Source organism: Cetorhinus maximus, chromosome 8 (genome assembly GCF_964194155.1).
Source record: "Cetorhinus maximus chromosome 8, sCetMax3.hap1.1, whole genome shotgun sequence".
Classification (NCBI taxonomy): Eukaryota; Metazoa; Chordata; class Chondrichthyes; order Lamniformes; family Cetorhinidae; genus Cetorhinus; species Cetorhinus maximus.
The window spans coordinates 130,597,566-130,618,790 of NC_135886.1; the positions used below are offsets into that span (position 1 = coordinate 130,597,566).

A 21,225-nucleotide genomic window follows, 5' to 3' on the forward strand; every position below is an offset into this window, starting at 1 on the left:
TCAGTGTCATTCACGGCTCCTCAGATCCTGAAGCAGTCAGTGTTCATATGCAGCAAGACCTGGACAACATTCAGACTTGGGCTGATGTATAGTGCAAATATTACTTGCCATTTAAGTGCCAGGCACTGACCATCTCCAACAAGAGAAACTAAACATTTCCCCTACACATTCAATGGCATTACTATTGCTGAATCCCTCACCAACAACATCCTGGGGGTTACCATTGACCAGAAACTTACTAGGCCAACCATACAAAAGAGTAGGTCAGAGACTGGGACTTGTGCGGCGAGTAACTCACCTCGACTCCCCAAAGCCTGTCCACCATCTACAAGCCACAAATCAGGAGTCTGATGGAATACTGTCCACTTCCCTGGATGAGTCCAGCTTCAACAACACACAAGAAGCTCAATGCCATCCAGGACAAAACAGCCCACTTGATTGGCACCCCATCCACCACCTTCAACATTCACTCCCTCCACCACCAATGCACAGTGGCAGAAGTGTGCATCATCTACAAGATGCAATGCAGCAACTCACCAAGGCTCCTTCAACAGCCCCTTCCAAACCCACGACCTCTACCACCTAGGAGGACAAGGGCAGCAGATGCACGGGAACACCACTAGCTGCAAGTTCCCCATCAAGCCGTGCACCATACTGACTTGAAACTACGGATGGGATTTTCCGCATCCGCCCACCGCCGGGATTGTCCAGCCCTGCCGCAAGTCAATGGACTTATGGCTGGGGCGCGACCTCACCCATGGCAGGTCCTGCCCACGACAGTGCCAGAAAATCCCAACCAATATCTTTGTCCCTTCACTGTCGCTGGGTCAAAATCCTGGAACTTGCTTCCTAAAAGCACTGACGGTATTTCTACACCAGATGGACCGGCGTTCACCAGCAGGGCAACTAGGGGTCAGAAACAAATGCTGGCCTTGTTAGCGATGCTCACATTAAGAACGAATTTTAAAAAAGCACAAGTCCCAAAATTGTGATAATGTAAAAAAAATTAATTCTCTGGGTATAAGATCGCTAGCAAAGCTGAATTTATTATCTACACCTTGAGTCAACCATGTTGGCATGGGACTGGAGTCTCATCCAGGTAAGGATAGAAAGGACACTGGGCTTTTAAGCATCATTTTACTTCATTCATGTATAATAGTGAGCTATTCGCCCGGATTTTGCATGAACAATAATGTTAAGCACTGTCCTCACCCTTATTACGGAGCAAATCAGGCAGCAACTTGAGGTCCACACATAAGGAGTTAAATTTGTAGATTGCTGTCCAAGTTGTCCCGCTCCTCCATAAGCTTCACTACACAAGATACCTCAGCGAGAGACTCATCATTCACATACATGAAGGCCATGAATACCTTCTAAACCCACATATTAGTAAAAGTTAGAGCTTCTCCATTCAAGTGAAAATGAATTTTTACACAGCCCTGTAAGTCTCAGTTACTGCCAAACAACCTCTCTAGCACTGAACTTGTGCCTGTCCATAGAAAAAAAAGAATGTCATCCCTTCAGACCCTTCAGATTTTAATTATTGTTGGAAATTTTAAAAATGTATTCCTTTTATGTCACTCCCTTTATCTCATCTTAAATTCTGTGCATGATTTTATGTTACATTATATATTCTAACTTGTACTTTCCTGTTTAGGCTCTGTGCTACTCATTCAGAATTTTTCAATCTGATTGGTTAGGAGATATACCATTGCTTGTAATGTTCATTCTGGCCTCACATAGAGGACATCATACCCAAATGGTTCTCTAATCATCAGTCGCAGTGCAAAAACCCACACAGTCTTTAGGCAAGCGGAGGTGTAACGAACAGTAAGCACTGCTTATTTACCACTGACCACAAAATCGAGGCCAATTGCTTTTATTGAAGGGTTAAGGCTTGCTGTTGTGTAGCACCATAGGCTACAAGCGCATTCCAGTACCCCACCTAGATGGCTATTCCATGTCAGAATCTGGACACAGAACACTGATATTAGTAAGCTAGCAAATTATAGGGACTTCAAAACTAAAGTCCAATTTTACTGGGTTTACTGAGTATTGAGTTTTATGACTTCGACAGCAGCCCTGTTCTTTTAAATGGTAGCAACCATTCTTTACAGTGCTGCACAGCAAGATTAACTAGTAGGAGACAGTGACAACTTATTTTTAAACAATTGGTCCTCTTCAGGTCCTTATTTACAACTAAGAAAACTTCTCAATTAACGTAGGAACATAGGAGCAGCAGTAGGTCATTCAGCCCCTTGAACCTGCTCCACCATTCAATACGATCATGGTTGATCATCACTTCAATGCCTTTTTCCCCACATTATCCCCATATTGCTTTACGTCATTGGCATTTAGAAATCTGTCAATCCCTGCTTTAAACATACTCAATGACTGAGCTTCCACAGCACTCTGGGGTAGAGAATTCCAAAGATTCGCAACCCTCTGAATAAAAAAAAAATCTCATCTCACTCTTAAGTGGCTTCCTCCTTATTTTTAAATCGTGTCCCCTGGTTCTAGACTCCCCAACCAGGGGAAACATCTTCCCTGCACCGATCCAGTCTACCCCTTCAAGTATTTTGTAGGTTTCAATGAGATCACCTCTCATTCTTCGAAACTCTGGAAAATACAGGCCCAGTTTCCCCAATTTCTCTTCATAGGACAGTCTTGCCATCCTGGGAACAAGTCTGGTGAATCTTCGTTGCACTCCCTCTATGGCAATAATATCCTTCCTACGGTAAAAGGACTAAAACTGTACACAGTACTCCAAGTGCAGTATCACCAAGGTTCTAAACAATTGAAGCAAGACTTCACTACTCCTGCACTCAAATCCTCTTGCAATTAAGGCCAACATACCATTAGCCTTCCTAATTGTTAGCTTTCTGTGACTAATTGACGAGGACACCCAAGTCCTTTGTATATCTACACTTTCTAATCTTTTACCATTTAAGAAATATTCTGCACATCCGTTCCTCCTACTAGGTCATTTTATTTATATATTCAGTGGATGCAGCAATGTAGTAAGATAGACGAGATGACATTTGTTATCCCAATGTGTCCAATTAAAAAGTCAGCAGCTCAGCAAAAGTTAACAAATTGCAAGAAAGCGCTTGTATTTACATAGCCCTTTTCATAAGCTCAGGACATCCTCATGGATTTTACAGCCAGTTAATTATTTTTGAAGTGCAATCTCTAGGAAGATGCAGGAGTCAATTTGTGCACAACAATAAAGGTAATAACCAGGTAAGCTATTTCTAGTGTTGCTGGTTAAGGCCAATTATTGCCGATGACACTTCCCCTGCTCTTTTTCAAAATGAGCATGGAGACAGAGTTATACAGCACAGAAACAGGCCCTTTGGCCCATTGTGTTGGTGCCAGCAATCAAGCACCATTTTCCAGCACTTGGCCCATATCCCTGTATGCTATGGAATTTCAAGTGGTCATCTAAATACTTCTTGGAATCTTTTGCATTAACCCAGGAGAACAGACAGGGCCTCAGTTCAACATCTCATTCAATCTATGCTGAAGTACTGCTGTAACAATGTGTTCAAGTCTCTGGGATGGAGGTTTGGACCCACAACCTTCAGGCTCAGGGACAAGAGATCTACCACTGAACCAAAATGAAATTTAAATTAGCTACAGGAGCATGTTTGACAAATACAAATACAATTACAAGTTGAAATATACCCACAATTACCAATAAAACATTAGCAATAAAATTGCAAATATTAACTTCACAGTCTGACCTGCAGAGTATACAATTTCCAGGGTTGATAATATGTAACATATACTTAAATCCTCGCCTCAATGTCAATTCATTAAAATACACCATTTCTACTAACTTAAACATGGCACTCCTCATACATTTCTAGGCTGTATTATCCTGGAAATACATCATTAGAAACCTGTTTATTTTTAAAATTCTAATTCTCAACAACTAGTAATTTGCATTTATATAGTACCTTTGGAGTAGTAAAATGTCTCAAGTGTTTTCAGGTGTGCAAAAATACCATAGTTAAAAAACAGGAAGCAAATCAATGGGAATTACATTCTGACTTATAAAAGTTCAGGTCAGAGGCACTGCGACATCCGATCTCACATGTATCCAGGAAGGCATTGCTTTTAATTCATCAAGGAATTCCTCATAGGCACATGGTATTCTCTGTATACATAGTGGAAATTAATGGACTAGGCAAATTCACTGACTTGGAAACATCTAACTGCGCAATCCCTAGTGTCCACATCAACTTTAAAGCATTCGTGGATTGCCTGCCAATGTCAGGAAAATAGTAACAAGTCATGAATAATCGGTAATTCTGAAATATAAACAGACCTTTTAAGATACATTATCTGGCACAGAATGTCATAGAAGTAGATTCATTGATGGACAAAGACTGCAAACAGCACAGCCACTGCCAAAACCTCAAGAAACATTTCTTCATGTTCATCGTCTAGTGGTCAGATGGAGAGATGAGCAGAGGGGAAACTTGCAGTTTGTAGAATAGCTTTTTGCCCAGCACATTACTAATTTTTGAGATTGTTTATGAACATCATTTTGTTTCACGTGTTTTTCCAACTCCGTTGCCCTCACAGTGGTTTATCGTTTAAGTCATCGACATTTAATCTTTCCAAACAAGGCACTGAATCGCCATTCCAAGAATTCTTGATTTCAGGGATAATTTCAAACAACAGAAACACCAACACATTCTGCATACAAACACATGAAAAAACACCTCTGGTTAATCAACAATTTTACAGCAGAAAAGAAATACCATTGTATGAATGTCCCTTTATTTTACTGAGATGTCCTAATTAAAGCATGTTGACTGAGACTGTTCCCTGAAAAAGACCAAAAGTGCTCAAAGCAACTTTAAGATTTTTTTAATAAAAAAAGAATAAATGTTAATGCAATGCTATAATGAATACATCTTGGGAATAGTCAATGGAGCCCAGAGTCTAAATGATGATCACCAGGAACACAGCAGGCTAACAAAAAGGATCCTGGAATCTCAATTGAGTGGAAAAAAAAAACTAAAGATTAAAACCCTTCTCCTATTTGACAGTTGGCTTCCTGTAGTTAAAACAGGACTCCACATGTGCCATAGAACACTTGAATAGGGGTGAGATTTTTGCCATGAGTAAAAGGGCAGACATGTTGGGATCCAACAGTCTTTGCTTTCTAATCATTCTTATATTAACAAGACAAATATTAAACTTTAATTCTGAAGACCAGGTCCAGTCAACACCACTGCTACAGATAGCAGACAGCTATTAATCTCCTGAGAGAATGTTCTTTTTTTTTTATTCCTTCATGGGGTGTTGGCATCACTGACTGGGCCAGCATTTATTGCCCATCCCTAATTGCCCTTGAGGTGTTGGTGAGCTGCCTTTTTCAATTGCTGCAGTCCATGTGGTGTAGGTACATCCACAGTGCTGTTAGGGAGGGAGTTCCAGGGTTTTGACCCAGCGACAGTGAAGGAATGGTGACATATTCCCAAATCAAGATGGTGAGTGATTTGGAGGGGAACTTCTAGGGGGTGATGTTCCCATGTGTCTGCTGCCCTTGTCCTTCTAGATGGTAGCAGTCACGGGTTTGGAAGGTGCTGTCTAAGAAGCCTTAGTGACTTGCTGCAGTGCATCTTGTAGGTGGTAAACATTGCTGCTACTGTGCGTTGGTGGTGGATGGAGTGAATGTCTGTGGATGGGATGCCAATCAAACAGGTGGCTTTGTCCTGGATGGTGTCAAGCTTCTTGAGTGTTGTGGGAGCTGCACTCATCCAGGCAAGTGGGTAGTATTCCATCACACTCCTGACTTGTGCCTTGTAGATGGTGGACAGACTTCGAGGAGTCAGGAGGTGAATTATTTGACACAGGATTCCTAGCCTCTGACCTACTCTTGAAGTCACAGTATTTATATGGCTGGTCCAGTTCAGTTTCTGATTAATGGTAGCCCCCAGAATGTTGATAGTGGGGGATTCAGCGATGGTAATGCCATCAAATGTCATGGGGTGATGGTTAGATTCTTCCTTGATGGAGATGGTCATTGCCTGGCAATTGCATGGCACAAATGTTACTTGCCACTTGTCAACCCAAGCCTGGATATTGTCCAGGTCTTGCTGGATTTGGACATGGACTGCTTCAGTATCTGAGGAGTCACAAACGGTGTTGAACATTGTGCAATCATCAGCGAACATCCCCACTTCTGACCTCCTGATGGAAGGAAGGTCATTGATGAAGCAGTTGAAGATGGTTGGGCCTCAGACACTATCCTGCGGAACTCCTGCAATGATGTCCTGGAGCTGAGATGATTGACTTCCAACAACCACAACCATCTTCTTTGTGCTTTGTATGACTCCAACTAACAGAGTTTTCCCTGATTCCCATTGACTCCAGTTTTGCTAGGGCTCCATGATGTCACACTCCATCAAATGCTGCCTTGATGTCAAGGGTAGTCACTCTCACCTCACCTCGGGAGTTTAGCTTTTTTGTCCATGTTAGAACCAAACCCGTAATGAGGTCAGGAGGTGAGTGACCCTGGCAGAACCCAGACTGAGTGTCAGTGAACAGGTTATTGTTAAGTAAGTGTCGCTTGATAGCACTGTTGATAACTCCTTCCATCACTTTAGTGATTGAGAGTAGACTGATGGGGTGGTAATTGGCCAGGTTGGAGTGTGAATGTGAGTATGTACAGGACATGCCTGAGCAATTTTCTACATTGTTGGGTAGATGCCAGTGTTGTAGCTGTAATGGAACAGCTTGGCTAGGAGCACGGCAAGTTCTGGAGCACAAGTCTTCAGTACTATTGCGAGAATATTGTCAGAGCCCATAGCCGTTTCAGTGTCCAGTGCCTTCGGCTGTTTCTTGATATCATGTGAAGTGAATCAAATTGGTGGGGGTGGTGGGGGGGTGACCTCCAGCAGAGGCTGAAATGGATCATCCACTCAGCACTTCTGGTTGAAGATGCTTGCAAATGCTTCAGACTTATCTTTTGCGCTAATGCGCTGGGCTCCCCCATCATTGATGATGGGGATATCTGTGGAGCCTCCTCCTCCAGAGAGTTGTTTAATTGTTCCCCACCATTCATAACTGGATGTGGCAGGACTGCAGAGCTTAGACCTGATCTGTCAGTTGTGGAATCACTTGCTGCTTATGTTGTTTGGCATGTAAGTAGTCCTGTATCGCAGCTTCATCAGGTTGACACCTCATTTTTAGCTATGCCTGATGCTGCTCCTGGCATGCCCTCCTGCACTCTTCATTGAACCAGGGTTAATCTCTGGCTTGATGGTAATGGTAGAGTGGGGGAATATGCCTGGCCATGTGGCCATGAGATTGTGGTCGAGTACAATTCTGCTGGTGCTGATGTGCCACAACACCTTATGATTGCCGAGTCTTGAGTTGCTGGATCTGTTCAAAAATTAATCCTGTTTAGCACGGTGGTAGTGCCACATAGCACAATGGAAGGTATCCTCAATACGAAGACAGGACTTTGCCTCCTCAATGACTGTGCGCTGGTCACTGCGACCGATATTGTCATGGACAGATGCATCTGCGGCAGGCAGGTTGGTGAGGAGGAGGTCAAGTATGTTTGCCCCTCCTTGTTGGTTCCCTCACCACCTGCCCAGTGACACCATCACCTGCCCCTGCACAAATACTTCCAAATCCAAGCAAATGATCATGTTAAAATTTCATGATACTCATTCCATTCCTACATCTCAGGCTTGGGCTACTGACCACCTTAACAGTGTTCCCAATCTCCTCCCCACCCCGCAACCCACAAGTGGCACTCAGCACTTCCGGCCGAAGATTCTTGCAAATGCTTCAACTTCAGTTACCCCTTTCAATCTACTTTATTTGAGCCATATTTTAAAGGACTGCAGGGTTGTGGAAATTAATCTTAGTTACACTCCACACTACCCTCAGTATAATTGGGTCACTGATTTTCAAATCAAGAATACAGCAAATTTTTGAATCGAAAGAGAAATGACCACAAAGGAAAATGGATTAGATGGTGTCATTTGAAGAAAGGGCGTGCATTTCCATAGCACATTTCATGACCTAAGTGCATCTAAAAGTGCTTCATAGCCCATTAATTAATTACTTTCGAAGCCACTGTTAAGGGGATTCAGCAACCAATTTGCAGACAGCAAGGACTTTCAAACAGCACTGAGATAATAACCAGGTAACCTGTTTTAGTGATAAATGTCAGCCAGGACACCAGAACTCCCTTGCATTTCTTTACAATAGCACCATAGGATCTTTTACATCCACCTGAGGGGGCAGATGTAGCCTAGGTTTAATGTTTCATCTGAATGACTCCCTTAGGACTGCACTGGAGTGTCGACCTGGTATTATTTTGTCTCTGGAGTTGAGCTTAAACCCACAACTGAATCCAATTTAGTGAGAAACAACATTTTGAAGCTGTCCCAGTCATAAACTGTGGGCTGAATTTTACAGGGCCCCATGGTCCCTGCCAGCCAACTAAAATGTAAGGGTGGAGCCACCCAGCATCCCAATGGCTGCTCTGCAGCAATTTAACTTTGAGAGCAGCGTTATTGCTTTAAGGCGACACTTATGCCCCTAACATGGAGAAGTCTGGCCTTAGAGAGCTGCTGCCAATCAGATGGCCGGCAGCTCTGTACTCCCAGCAGCAGCTGACAAATGTGGTGGCCACCGCTGGGACTACAGGGAGTCCTACCACATTGAGGAACCCAGTTAAGTCTGGGGTTAGCAGTCTCAGTAAGGGGGAGGGGGTCCAGGTTCAAGCAGCCAGTGGGGAAGGTTAAGGGGGTGGGGATGACCTGGTAGGGGTCGCCTCACACCCCCCCCTCCCCCCGCCACTGCACTCCTTGCTTAAGAGCAGCCTGCACAGATAAAAGCTGCCAGGCTTCTCACTGAGCATGGGCTTCCCCCAGATGTGGTGGGGGAATTGGCCACTTAAGGGCTTTAGTAGGCCCAAGAGCAGTTGAGCCACCCAACGGTTCCCCTGTGCCCCCAACCAATAAAATTCCAGACAGTTCAGGGGCAGGCAGGATTTCACAAGCCCCTCCTCGTCTTCAAACCCACCAGCAGAGGGCGCAAAATCCAGCCCTGTATGTTGTAAAACAACCTGAAGAACATTTTGTGGTACTTACATATACAAGTCTCTTATTCATTTCTGCATCTTGAAACATGGATAACAAAATTTTCATATGTTCCTTACAATGTAAAGCACGGAGTTTTGAAGCTGAAATTAAGGAAGACATGCTCAGTTTCCACCGGTTATTCCAAACTCAATAAGAAAAAGGTCATAACGAAATCAAATCTTCATTTTGATTAACATGGTGCAGAGTTACTTCAAGTATTTTTGTTAATAAAAGCATATACACTTTAGCAATTTAAATGGACCAGTTAAGGCCATACAATAAGACCATAGCTGAGAAAGGAAATAATAAGGGTTAGTAAACAGATTGAGACCATAGTAATGACCAATCACTCTAAATCGACAGAATGGGCTGAATCTTAATGCCCAATAAACATTAGATATTAAAACTTTGAAAATGAGTTGCTTGGTAGTATAGGACTTGTTGAACAGAGAGACATGTTGTTGGAGCTTTTCATCTTTCACTCATTAGGACAAACACAAGAATGCTAAATTTCAATGATCATAGCAATTTATGCCGCAGGAGAAAAGGGTGCTGATTGTTGCCATGTTGACACTGATTGGTCAAGGTGTTGCCATGGAGAAAGCAACAGGGAGCTTGTAGTTCCCCATAGCAACGCCTGGCCAGAGTCGAGTTGCTAACCAATCGGCACCCTTTTCTCCTGTGGTATAAATTGCTGTGATCATTGAAATTTGGCATTCTTGTATTTGTCCTAATGAATGCGAGACGTCCCAAACCCAACCTTAACCCATCTACTTCTGGGTTTAACAAAGGTGGGGCAAGGAGCCAGCAACCAACTCAGAGGCGGCTGGTTGGCCAATTAATTATCTTAATGAAACAGGTAGCCTCAGGATTTAACCTGCTTTGCAAGTTTACCCCTAGCTGGGTGGCTTGACCAGGCCTCAGGAAACCCGACAACTGAAGGATGGAGAGGACAGCTTTATGGTAAACGCTTTCCCCTAGCCTTGCAAGCTCCTACCATAAACCCACTCACCACCCCCAAAACCACCTCAAGTCGGCGATTGAATTGGGTGGGGAATTTGACCCCCCCCGCCCCACCAACTATGCTCTCACTAGCAGCAGCACCCAGACCTTAGGCTTGTGGTTCCCTCCCTGACTGGGAGCCAATTCTGTCAATCAGCAATCAGACTAAAACAAAAACAGAAATACCTGGAAAAACTCAGCAGGTCTGGCAGCATCGGCAGAGTAGAACAAAGTTGACGTTTCGAGTCCTCATGACCCTTCAACAGAACTAAGTAAAAATAGGAGAGGGGTGAAATATAAGCTGGTTTAAGATGGGGGGGTGGGGGGGAGAAGTGGGGACCTTAAACCAGCTTATATTTCACCCCTCTCCTATTTTTACTTAGTTCTGTTGAAGGGTCATGAGGACTCGAAACGTCAACTCTTTTCTTCTCCGCCGATGCTGCCAGACCTGCTGAGTTTTTCCAGGTATTTCTGTTTTTGTTTTGGATTTCCAGCATCCGCAGTTTTTTGTTTTTATCTCTGCAATCAGACTAACCTCTGGGTGGGAAATTTGTCAAAGCAGAGCTGCGCACGAGAGTCAGAATCCGAACACTTGTGTTTCCCGAAGCAATCATGGACACTCCTATCCAATCTATCCCACCACATGTTGTCCACTCCTGTCAGCATTCAGCCTAGTGTCTCTGAAAATCATGCTTCACTTGAAATATTCAGCAAAAATTTAACTCTCCAAGAACTGAATATCCTCCCTTCCAGGGGTCAAAATTCAGATTTTGTCACACAGTGCCATCTTAATTTCTATAAATTCATGCTCTCAAAGGTCTGATAATAATGGGTGACTTTTGGAGGGGTTTGCAAAAGGCTATGGTGTGGGGGGGGGGTGGCGAGGTTGAGAATTTTGGCTGATATTGTAGAATATTTCTCTCCCGCTAATTAGGCTGTTCACTGGCATCATCCAGCGCTCTGAGGTAGGCCAGAAACCAGTCAGTTCCCTTCAGACTGCCCTGACTAAGGCGTCTCAGCTCCAACCCTCAGGTCAGTGTATCCTGACCATTCTAAACAAGACTGCAACTTTTTCACCCATTAGGTGACCAACACAGACCAATTGGGCTGAATGGCCTGTTTCTGTGCTGTAGATTCTATTTAACGATGGTTTGTGCTCACTGCACGGAACTAAATAGGAACTCAATACACCTAATAATTCCCTTCCAGTCAACAGAGCTTTTCTGGGCCGATTTTGAGCCTAGGCTGCAAAAGTTCCCCAGTTAGTAGAATAAAAGCATAATACCACTGAGACTCTCAACTACAACCGTCCAGAGCAACTGGGCAACAGAGTTATTCCCTGCTGAAAAGAACTGGAAAATGATAAACTGATCATCCTTATGATAACTCACTGAAAAACATTTAGCTGCCTTCTGTCAATTTTCAACTATCCCTGCACATTCAATTCTTCCTAGACAGAGGGAGCAATATGCGGAAGACCGAGGGAAGAACTTGCATCCTACCACTCAAGCAAAGCCATGGGTCCATCTAACAATCAGGCACCATTGTGCTACACTAACAATTTAAGCTTTTTAAACAAGAAACGGATGTCTGGCCTACTCCAATGGTTAAGTCAGTGAACACATGATGAAAATGGTCCATGCTGAATTTTTCACGTGTGTCCAGCTTCCCCTCCCCAGTTGCTCAAAATCTGTCCACTAGATCACATTGTTCTCTTGTTACTTGTTCATGATCAATGTTATGATTTGATTTAAACAGCAAGATTGGTAGAGTCTTGGGATAATAGACATGGGCTTGTTCTCTTGGTGGAGTATAGAATAGAAGGATTTAAAAAATAGGTAGGTTGGAGGAGGCAAAGAGAAGAAAATAAAATTCTGCATCGTTGACCTTTACCTGAAAGCTTTTTCTGTAGTAATTCTTCAGCTCTTTCTCTAGCAAAGGTTTTTGCTTCATTTGATCTTTCTGGAGGTGGCTCTGCAGGATTTCCATTGGGCCATAAAGTCTCCCTTAGACAATCTATGTACGCAATCATCTGTTCTTTACTGAAGAACTGATCTAGCTTTTTCTGAAGATGTCTAAGAAATACAATTTGATGGCATCAACTTAACTCACCCAAAATAAGTCATCACTCAAAGGATATATCACAACTATAGTTTAGAAATCAACAAAAGAGCAGATAAAGTGTGGAAAAGCATAGTTCATTATTTCAGTTGTCATGTGCATACAGAGACTTGCATATTTTGCACATTTTAGTTAGCTTTTGCCCCTACATATTTAGGATACAGTGTTTTACTTGCTCTATTATAGAAGCTTCCACTAGTTAGGAAATAGATATTTTTGTATATACATTTATATACAAATGATCTTAGCATCATTTCAAATACACCACCCACAACTGGAGATTATTTAATTCAAGAATCCCCAAAAATAATTTCCAACATATTTAAAGCTGCATAACAGAACTGATTTTTTTTTAAACTAAGGATACAGGTGTTCATTTTTTATTTTGAACAGAATGAAATTAAGTTTGATAATTTTGCCACAAAAATAAAATAGTCATGAATAATGTAATGTTAAAATGCAACAATTACTCAAATATAGACCATCACAACTAGAGTAGGACTTCAACTTCACTGCTTCAATATCTATTCCAGTTATTGGAACAGTGTTATAAAAGTAAGTGTATGATTTTAATCCAAACAATTTCGGTCATGGAACTGCATTTGAAAATAGAATTAAATTGTTGTGTTTTAAGGTCAGGGGCTTTTTTTTGGTTGCAATTTCCATGGTCATTTTTCATTTTATCCTCCTGAAAGTTGATGTGGAGAATGACTTAGTGAATGGTCCTTTGATTTTCCTTTCTCCCTCTATGAGGAAGTATCCAGCCTCCTTTGGAGCCTCACATGACAGCGTGGGCACATTAAAGGATTTGCAAGCACAAACATTGTGGGTCACAATTTGCTGTCAATTTAACAGTGAGGCTAATGGCACTTGCTGTTATTTACATGCAACTGCTACACTGTCTTCAGGCATGGGCAAATGTGCAATGAAATGCAGAAATCTAAAATTGGTGTCCAAGATGCACTCTTCCGCCATTAGCTTTGCACTGTCTGCCTCACCATGGAGAGATATGATATGTATTTGCACAAACTAAACTCATGACAGAAAAATTACAGCTGGTCTGAAGTGATGCCAGGAGCCTGTCTTTGAGCCATTTAAGATCCATGTATATTTTATTATGAACAAAAACAGAAATACCTGGAAAAACTCAGCAGGCCTGGCAGCATCGGCGGAGAAGAGCAAAGTTGACGTTTCGAGTCCTCATGACCCTTCAACTCGAAACGTCAACTTTGCTCTTCTCCGCCGATGCTGCCAGACCTGCTGAGTTTTTCCAGGTATTTCTGTTTTTGTTCTGGATTTCCAGCATCCGCAGTTTTTTGTTTTTATCTCTATATTTTATTATGCCTGGATTAGCTGTCAAAATTCTTTTCAGTGTGTTAAATGTTGATCACTGCCAATGATCTCCTTGGCATCGAAAATTAACTCTACAATTGTGGAGTCCCATTCCTTTAGGTATTACTTGTAAATTTTTTAAAAATTAAATTTTAAAAACTTCTGTTTCTCTATGTCTTTTCACTTAGTCCAAACTTTCTTTTCCTCTCTTTATTTCTCTTCTGTACCTGATTGGACATTGAATTCAGCTACTCTAATTTACACTTCCTTCTCAGTCCCTGTCCTGTTAATTTCATAACCCTACAATCCAATTGTTCACGTTACACAGCTACTTGCCCAGTTCACTCAGGTCTGTCACTGCCATGTTATCAGCTCACATTTATAGCAACTTGCAGCCTAAAATATCATTGCGATTAAACAGGCAAGGAGCAAGTTTGTCTAACGGCGGATGAGGTTCGTTGCCCTCCTACAGCAACTCACGGCCCTATATCAGGCCTTGCGCATTGGATCACCGACTCACACAACAGAGGCCCACTTGGACCATATTTTACATAGAATGTGCAGCACCAGCAGGCCATTTGGCCCAACTGGTCCATGCCGGTGTTTGTGCTCCACAAAAGTCTCCACCCATCCCTCTTCATCTAACCCTATCAGCTGTACCGGGCCTTACCAGTCATAACGTTGTTCACCATTGGTGGCAGACATAATGTGGCTCTCTCAATACCAGCTCAATAGGGGGAATGCCTAGTTCTAACTAATCTTAGGTTTTCTGCCCCTCTGTCCCAGTTAAAAGGGAACCCAGAGTAGTGACACTGATGAGGGATGGTCAATTTGGAGAAACAAGCAAATTACTCAATAATTAAGTGGAATGTAGGGATTATTTGTTTTCAAGTTAAGTCTGTTCTGTGCTCCAGAATTTAGTGAACTATAGATGTCCCGCATTGAGATGTTTTGTTTGCATCAGTATTGGATTAGAACCTACTGCTGGCCAACTTTTCAATACATTAATTATAAGCCACTTACTTCTTTATCCAAGGCAGGACATACTTTAGTGCAAATAGACATGCTTTGGAACTAAAACACTCTGCAACAAAAAGATACATTTATCACTAAAACAACAGAGAATTCCCATCATGCAATATCACAATAGGCTGATATGTTAAGTGTAGTTAAATCATAGAAGTGCACAAGACCAAAGGAGGCCATTTGGACCATTGCTGTGCTAACTCTTGAGAGCTAACAAACTAGTCTTATCCCCTTGCTCTTGCAAGTTTTTCCTTTCCAAGTAAATATCCAATTCCTTCCTGAAAGTTACTATTTCTTCCACCAGCCTTTCAGGCAGTACATTCCTGATCAAATGTTGCTGAAAACCTTACTCTTCTATCATAAGTAAGGGAACAATGTTAATTGTAACCTGTTTCCATATTCAAAAAAGAGTACAGAGGCACTGGAGAAGATGCAAAAAAGACTTACAAAGATGATACCAGAATGGAGAAGTTATAACTATCAGGAGGGACCGAATAATCTAGGGCTGGAATTTTCCACTCCCGTTGGCACGAGCAAGTTTGGCCAATATGGAGAGAAGGCCAAAAGTCGGTTTTGCACCGTTGTGAAACCAGTTTGAGATTGTCTGCTCTGCCTGTTAACGGCGGCCGCGTTTCCTGCTGCCACACGTCGAGAACCTAATTTCAATACTTTAGCATCTCATTATAAGCCCTGCTCACCGGAATCATCCCCTCACACTGGATCATCCGGGCATGTTGGTGTGATTGTATGCTGGCGTGCTTCACAACTGTACACATGTGATGTGCAGCTGGCAAGCTGCACTTCACTCGGACTTCGGGGTTTGTTTATCTACCTTGCTTCGGGCAGCGCTCGCAGTCATCAGCGCCAGGCTTCACAGGCAGCACCACATCACTTTCAGGAGGGCTCACGGGCAGGTCTCTACCTACCAGACCAGCCGTAAGGTGGGGTTGGCTTTTCAATAGCTGCAGGGCTAGGGTTTGCTTGGGGAAGGGGCAGAAGTGGCCTCAGGCAAGGGAAGAGGCTGCGGGATGAGGGCTGCAAGGGGAAATGGGTATCCCAGGGTGTGTGTGGGAGGCACATGATCTGTGCAAGTGGCCTCAAGATGGTGAGGGCTGAGGAGGCAGTCGCCAGAGGATGAAGCCAGATGGAGATGTGAGGGTGTGTGTGAGGTAGAGAGTGATGTCCCTTGAGCTGGCAGTGAGTGAGATGCCAGTGAATGTGTGATGGTCTTGAGTGTGAGAGAGTTTAGAGTGATGAGATAGTTGCCTTACCCTGGTGGCACGGATGAGATCATTCATCTGCGTTGGATGGCCAACCTCTTCTGTGCAACATTGGTACTGACCACCACATGCCACAGCAGAGCACTGACAGAAATTATTAATTGGGTGTTTCATTGCTTTCAGGTGATGGGTATTAACTGGGATTTACTCATGCTGCTATAGATAGGAGCAGATTGAAACTGTGCTTGCTGAGTTTGGAGGTGCAGGTTTGTCATGTGTCTCAGTAAATAAAAGGCTGTAAGTATGTAGAGTCTGGACTCTAGTTCCATCCTTCACCCTTGGCTATCTGAAACTTGCAAAAGAATGAAATGCAGGTTCAGTTCAACTGCACCTGTACTTTCATTTAAAAGATGCTGTTGGAGGGGCTGAGCACAGAGGGGAAAAAAAAGTAGCTAGCATTGGCTGACATGGTCTATCTGAACAATAGCACTAAAAGTAAGAACACCCACCCATTCCCAGAGTTGTAGGGGTGCTGGTGAGACCGCTACAGAGAAGGAAGGAGTGTGAGATTGCATACCTTCAACTAAATAAAACCAACTAGAGTACAGCAATTTGATAAAACTGAGTTTGCATTGTACACAACTTGCCACATTCTCCCTGTGTAGGTACAGTTACATTAATCGGGAGAAACATTCAATTTACACATTAAGGGTTAGTTAAAATGGCAGCCAGCTAAATGTGGCACCCTGGGATACTCCAAGGGAGTGCCTTATTCTGGAATAGTTCTTTAAGAAAAGAGGATCAAACCAGATTTCCGGATCGCTATTGATACCTATTGGAGAATGTATGTGTGAGCATCAGACGAAGGCAGGATCAGGTGTGGCTCTGATGCCCTCAACAGCTGTTGCACGCATGCACACACTATCTTTGCTCATGCATAGAGCCACCTCTTGATACAGGAGGCTCACTGCTGCCCAAATACTAGTCCACCACCAGGCAGCATCTTTGGGACAGAAAAGAAGGTCAGTTGCCATCTCATGGAATTTGTTGCAGGAACATAACAGTGAGCAAACTGCAGGACAGTCACAATAGTGAATCTGAAACAGTGCCGAGGAATCTTTCTCAGCGCTAAGGAACTGCAACACAGATGTTACAATACAAACACAACAACTACTCTGATTCTTCATCCTAGTTGTGGAACTGGTTTTACTAGTACATGATTCAAGTAGAGGACCCAGTTATTAGCTGCAGGTTGGGTCATAACACAAAATTTTAAAGTTATGCCATTGAGGAATTTTTGGCCCCTGGGCATTAGCTCCTCCATTAAAACTTCACCAGGCTTTTCTCTACAAAGCTACTTTTGATTGATCATAAGAAAGTTTTGCATTTATAAAATCACCCTTCTCTAGCCCAAAAGCTATTTACAGCCAATGAACTACTTTTGATGTGTAGTCCCTGTTGTAACATAGAAAATGTTGAAGCCAATTTATGTACAGCAAGCCCCACAAACAGCAATTGAATAATGACCAGATCATCTGTTTTAGTGATGTTGGTTGAGGGCTAAATATTGGCCAGGAGACCCAGTAGAACTCCACTGCACTTCCTCGAATGGTGCCATGGGATCTTTTGCATTCACCTGAGGGGCAGATGAGGCCTTGGTTTAACATCTCGCCTGAAAGATGTTTTTTAGGCTTACCTGATACCAAGTGGCCAATGACCCCCTCAGTCACCGGAGAGTCAATGCTGGAGAAATCAATTAAAGAGCCTTATCTTTGCACATGCTCACTTGGTCACTAACAAGCAGGAGCATCCAACTCTTGGGGAAAGCTTACTTAACAACATACACCCTGTTAACTTTTAAATACAGGCATGTAGAAACTGCAGAGATAAAATTGAATTGACAGGTGTTTACACAGTTTTAAACGAAATGCTAACCTTAAAGGATGTATTTGATTGGTTAGACTCTCTAAGGTCAGGATTTAATCTTCATCAGCTAAAGGGTTTAAATGGGAGGTTGTGCCATTCCAATTTATAATAATTGGGGAGCGTTTTAGATGTGTGAATAATGTTTTGAATATATTCAAAGGTAAAAGTGAATCGTAAAAGTGTGTAGTTAAGGTAGTAGTCCGGTCCTTGTTCAAACAATGTATTGTACTGAAACATAATATATTTTTTTTAAGTCAGGGGAATCCAACTTAGCGCACATCCTAAACCAGTTTAAGAATAATGAAGCAGTAGAGGTTTATGTAAGGCATTGGTTAGATGTTAGAAAAAGGTAACTGCTGACATACCAGATGGAAAGAAACATCTGCGGGTGGCTCTGCAGACTCATCCCTGAGGCAGGCACTTGAGCACCACACAGAGGCATTAACTTCAATGCTGCAGCCAATGGTCCATGGGGTTTACATATCATCATATAATCATGATGCAAACTATAGACTTAATATTGAAAAGACATGGGTGCTTCCTTTTAACGCACTGCACAAACTTCCGCTCATGAGAAATCTTTGTATTACCCATTTACTGACAAATATCCAATCAGTAAAATATACCTTATTATTCCTGTTTAAGGTGTTACATTTTCAGCCAACCTGTGCAGAGAATGGCCTCTTCCAAAATGCACAAAGGTCTGCTCTCCTACTGCACAACTTAATGTCACAGTAAAATCCATTGTGACAGGTACATGCACCGTGTGTGCTTCATTTCTTCCATATGAATTATAGCACTCAAATTTTTAAAATTGCTGTCCTTGTCCAATATTTAGGATTTTCTACATTCTTCCATTGAGCAGTAATGGGTGGAAGAGGAATAAAACTCAGGATGCTTTGGAAATAAGCTAACTGTCTACAACCCTTAAAGGAAGGTGCAAGCCAGACATAAAACTTTCTAATGGCTATGTCTTTAGCCTGATGTTAAAATAAAATTCATATAGTGCCTCTAATTACCTCAGGGTCTACCACTTTACAGCCACTTTGAACTTAGGTAGTGCAGTCACTTCATAATGTCAGAAAACAGCAGTCAACTTGTGCACAGCTAGTCCCACAAACAGCAATGTGATAACAAGCAGTGAATACATTGTTAGTGGTGTTGGTTGAGGAACAAATATTGACCAGGACTTCACTGATCTTCTTTGAAATAGCACCATGGGATCTTTTACCTGAGAGGGCTGACACAGCTTCCTTTTGAACATCTCCAACCAAAAGGCCACACCTCTGACAAAGCAGCACTACCACTATACTACACTGAAGTGTCAGTCTAGACCTCTGGTACGAGACCTGAACCCAGGCTGACTGGCTCAGAGCTGAGACTGCTACCCACTGAGTCACGACTGACCAATGGCATCTGAATGCCGGGAGTTGTCTCCCACCTCTTAACCATATTTTTATTCATTCATGGGATGTGGGCAAGGCCAGCATTTATTGCCCTCGAGAAGGTGGTGGTGAGCTGCCTTCTTGAACCACTGCAGTCCATGTGGCATAGTCCACTGTGCTGTTAGGGAGAGAGTGCCAGGATTTTGCGTGATTGACAGTAAAGGAACGGCGATATATTTCCAAGTCAGGACAGTGGATGGCTCTGGAATGACAACATCGATTGAGGGGAGAAAGAAAAATTGGGTCTTCTTCAAAGAAACTGGTTTACTCAGTAGGGGAGTACAAGCAGTTCACCGAAATGGTATAATTACCACTGTCTTCGGTTAATTCAGTTCCACCATATTTTGGGGCAATTGAATGAAACTTCAGAGACATATCCTTATTTATGAAGCTCATCAAAAGAGCCAGCTTCAAACAGCCTAATCAAAAACAAATATAGTGTATGGAGGGAAGACCCTAAATAGTAACACCACTAGTTTTATTTTGAAAATTAATGCAATTCCGCTTCAATAGAGAGAAAAAAAGTGTTCACCTGTACAAAATAATTCTCCCAAGAGTTCATGAAGCTGGCTTGTGATGCATTCTGGCTGTTCTGTGGTTCTTTTAACCTTTTTCTTAGACATTCTTTTTTTTCTTTTTCTGCAGTCATTGTCGACTGTATCTGCATCTTTAGTTTCAGAAGTGTCTGGCATGCACCTGAAGCCACAAGCTGCCTCCGAGTTTTCATGAAATATTTCGGAGTTCTGAGTCTCCTCGTCTTCTGGATCTGTTTCCAAAGGTTCAACTTCCCCTACAACCGTGTCACATGGGCCTTCTGAAGTCTCACTGCTGGCATCAGTTTCCTATGACATACAGATATGTGAAAAATGTGAAATTGTCATCCACAGTCTAAGGAAGGTTTTACACTTCCTTTTACAGAAATATTGAATAGCAAGTTAAGCAGAAATATCAAGCTCTGCAGCAAAGGCCTTACTTTGTCTTTTCTTATCTATCTCCTCCCTTCCAACCCTATAAAACTCCTCAATCTCAGTGTTCCCACCTCTTTTCTCCCCGATCTTCATCGCTCCAACAATCGTGGCAATGCCTTCATCTACCCAGGCCCTAAACTCTGGAATTCCCTCCTTAAACCTCTCCACTTTTCTAAATCTCTCCCTTCCTTTAAGACAGCACCTAAAAATCTACCTCTTTGACTAATCTTTTGGCTACTTGCCCCAGTGTCTACTTATGTGGCCCAGTGTCAAACTTTGTTCACATTGAGTGAAGTGCCTTGAGATGTTTTACTTTACATGAAAATGACCTTCACCAGCCCTTCAACCCACATCCCCGAAACAGATCCTTCAATTCTGATCTCTTTTGCATCCCCCATCCATTGACAACTGTACCTTCAACTACCTGTGTCTCTGTGCTCTAGGATTTCCCATCTAAATCCCTCTGCCTCTTCACCACAGCCCCCACCCCATCCCACCTTCCTTTACCACTTTTGCTATAACCCAGCTCTTTTGGCTCAGCATACACTTCTGCCTGATTTTTAAAAATTCATTCATGGGACATGGGTGTCACCACATAATAATGGCAAGGCCGACAATTATTACCCCTGAGGTGGTGAGAGCCACCATCTTGACTACAATGGCTTGGTAGGCCATTTCAGAGAGCAGTTAAAATTGAGCCACATTGCTGTGTGCCTAAAGATTTGTATAGCCAGGCTAGGAAAGGACAGCAGATCCTGTTAGTGAACCTGATGGATTTCTACCACAATCTGGAGTTTCAAGGTCACCATTACTGACACTACCTTTTCATTCCAGATTTATTTAATTCATTAATAATAAATTCCCCATCTACTGCAGTGGGATTTGAACTCATTTCATTGGATCATTACTCCCATCCTCTGGATTACTAGCCAGTAACATAACCACTATGCTAGAATGCCCCCAGTTTGGGGCATTATTATGTAGTGAAGTTGCCACATAAACTTGTTATTGTTTTGATTGTTGTTGTTGTTCTGTATTTAGGTTAAGTGACTAAGCTGAATGG

General features: G+C 42.6%; 1 protein-coding gene across 3 annotated transcripts in view; it reads right to left on the reverse strand.

Annotated features, from left to right (window-relative positions):
* Positions 1–722: 722 nt before the first annotated feature.
* Positions 723–21,225, reverse strand: part of LOC144683972 (uncharacterized) — a 65,901-nt gene continuing 45,398 nt past the window's right edge. For all 3 annotated transcript variants that reach the window (XM_078547613.1, XM_078547611.1, XM_078547612.1), the window contains exons 12-16: positions 19,727–20,036; positions 14,601–14,661; positions 12,018–12,199; positions 9,132–9,223; positions 723–4,707 (exon numbers count right to left, since the gene is read on the reverse strand). In XM_078547613.1, coding sequence (XP_078403739.1) covers positions 4,588–4,707; positions 9,132–9,223; positions 12,018–12,199; positions 14,601–14,661; positions 19,727–20,036 — 765 coding nt within the window. In that variant the 3' untranslated portion in view covers positions 723–4,587. The remainder of the gene's footprint in view (positions 4,708–9,131; positions 9,224–12,017; positions 12,200–14,600; positions 14,662–19,726; positions 20,037–21,225) is intronic.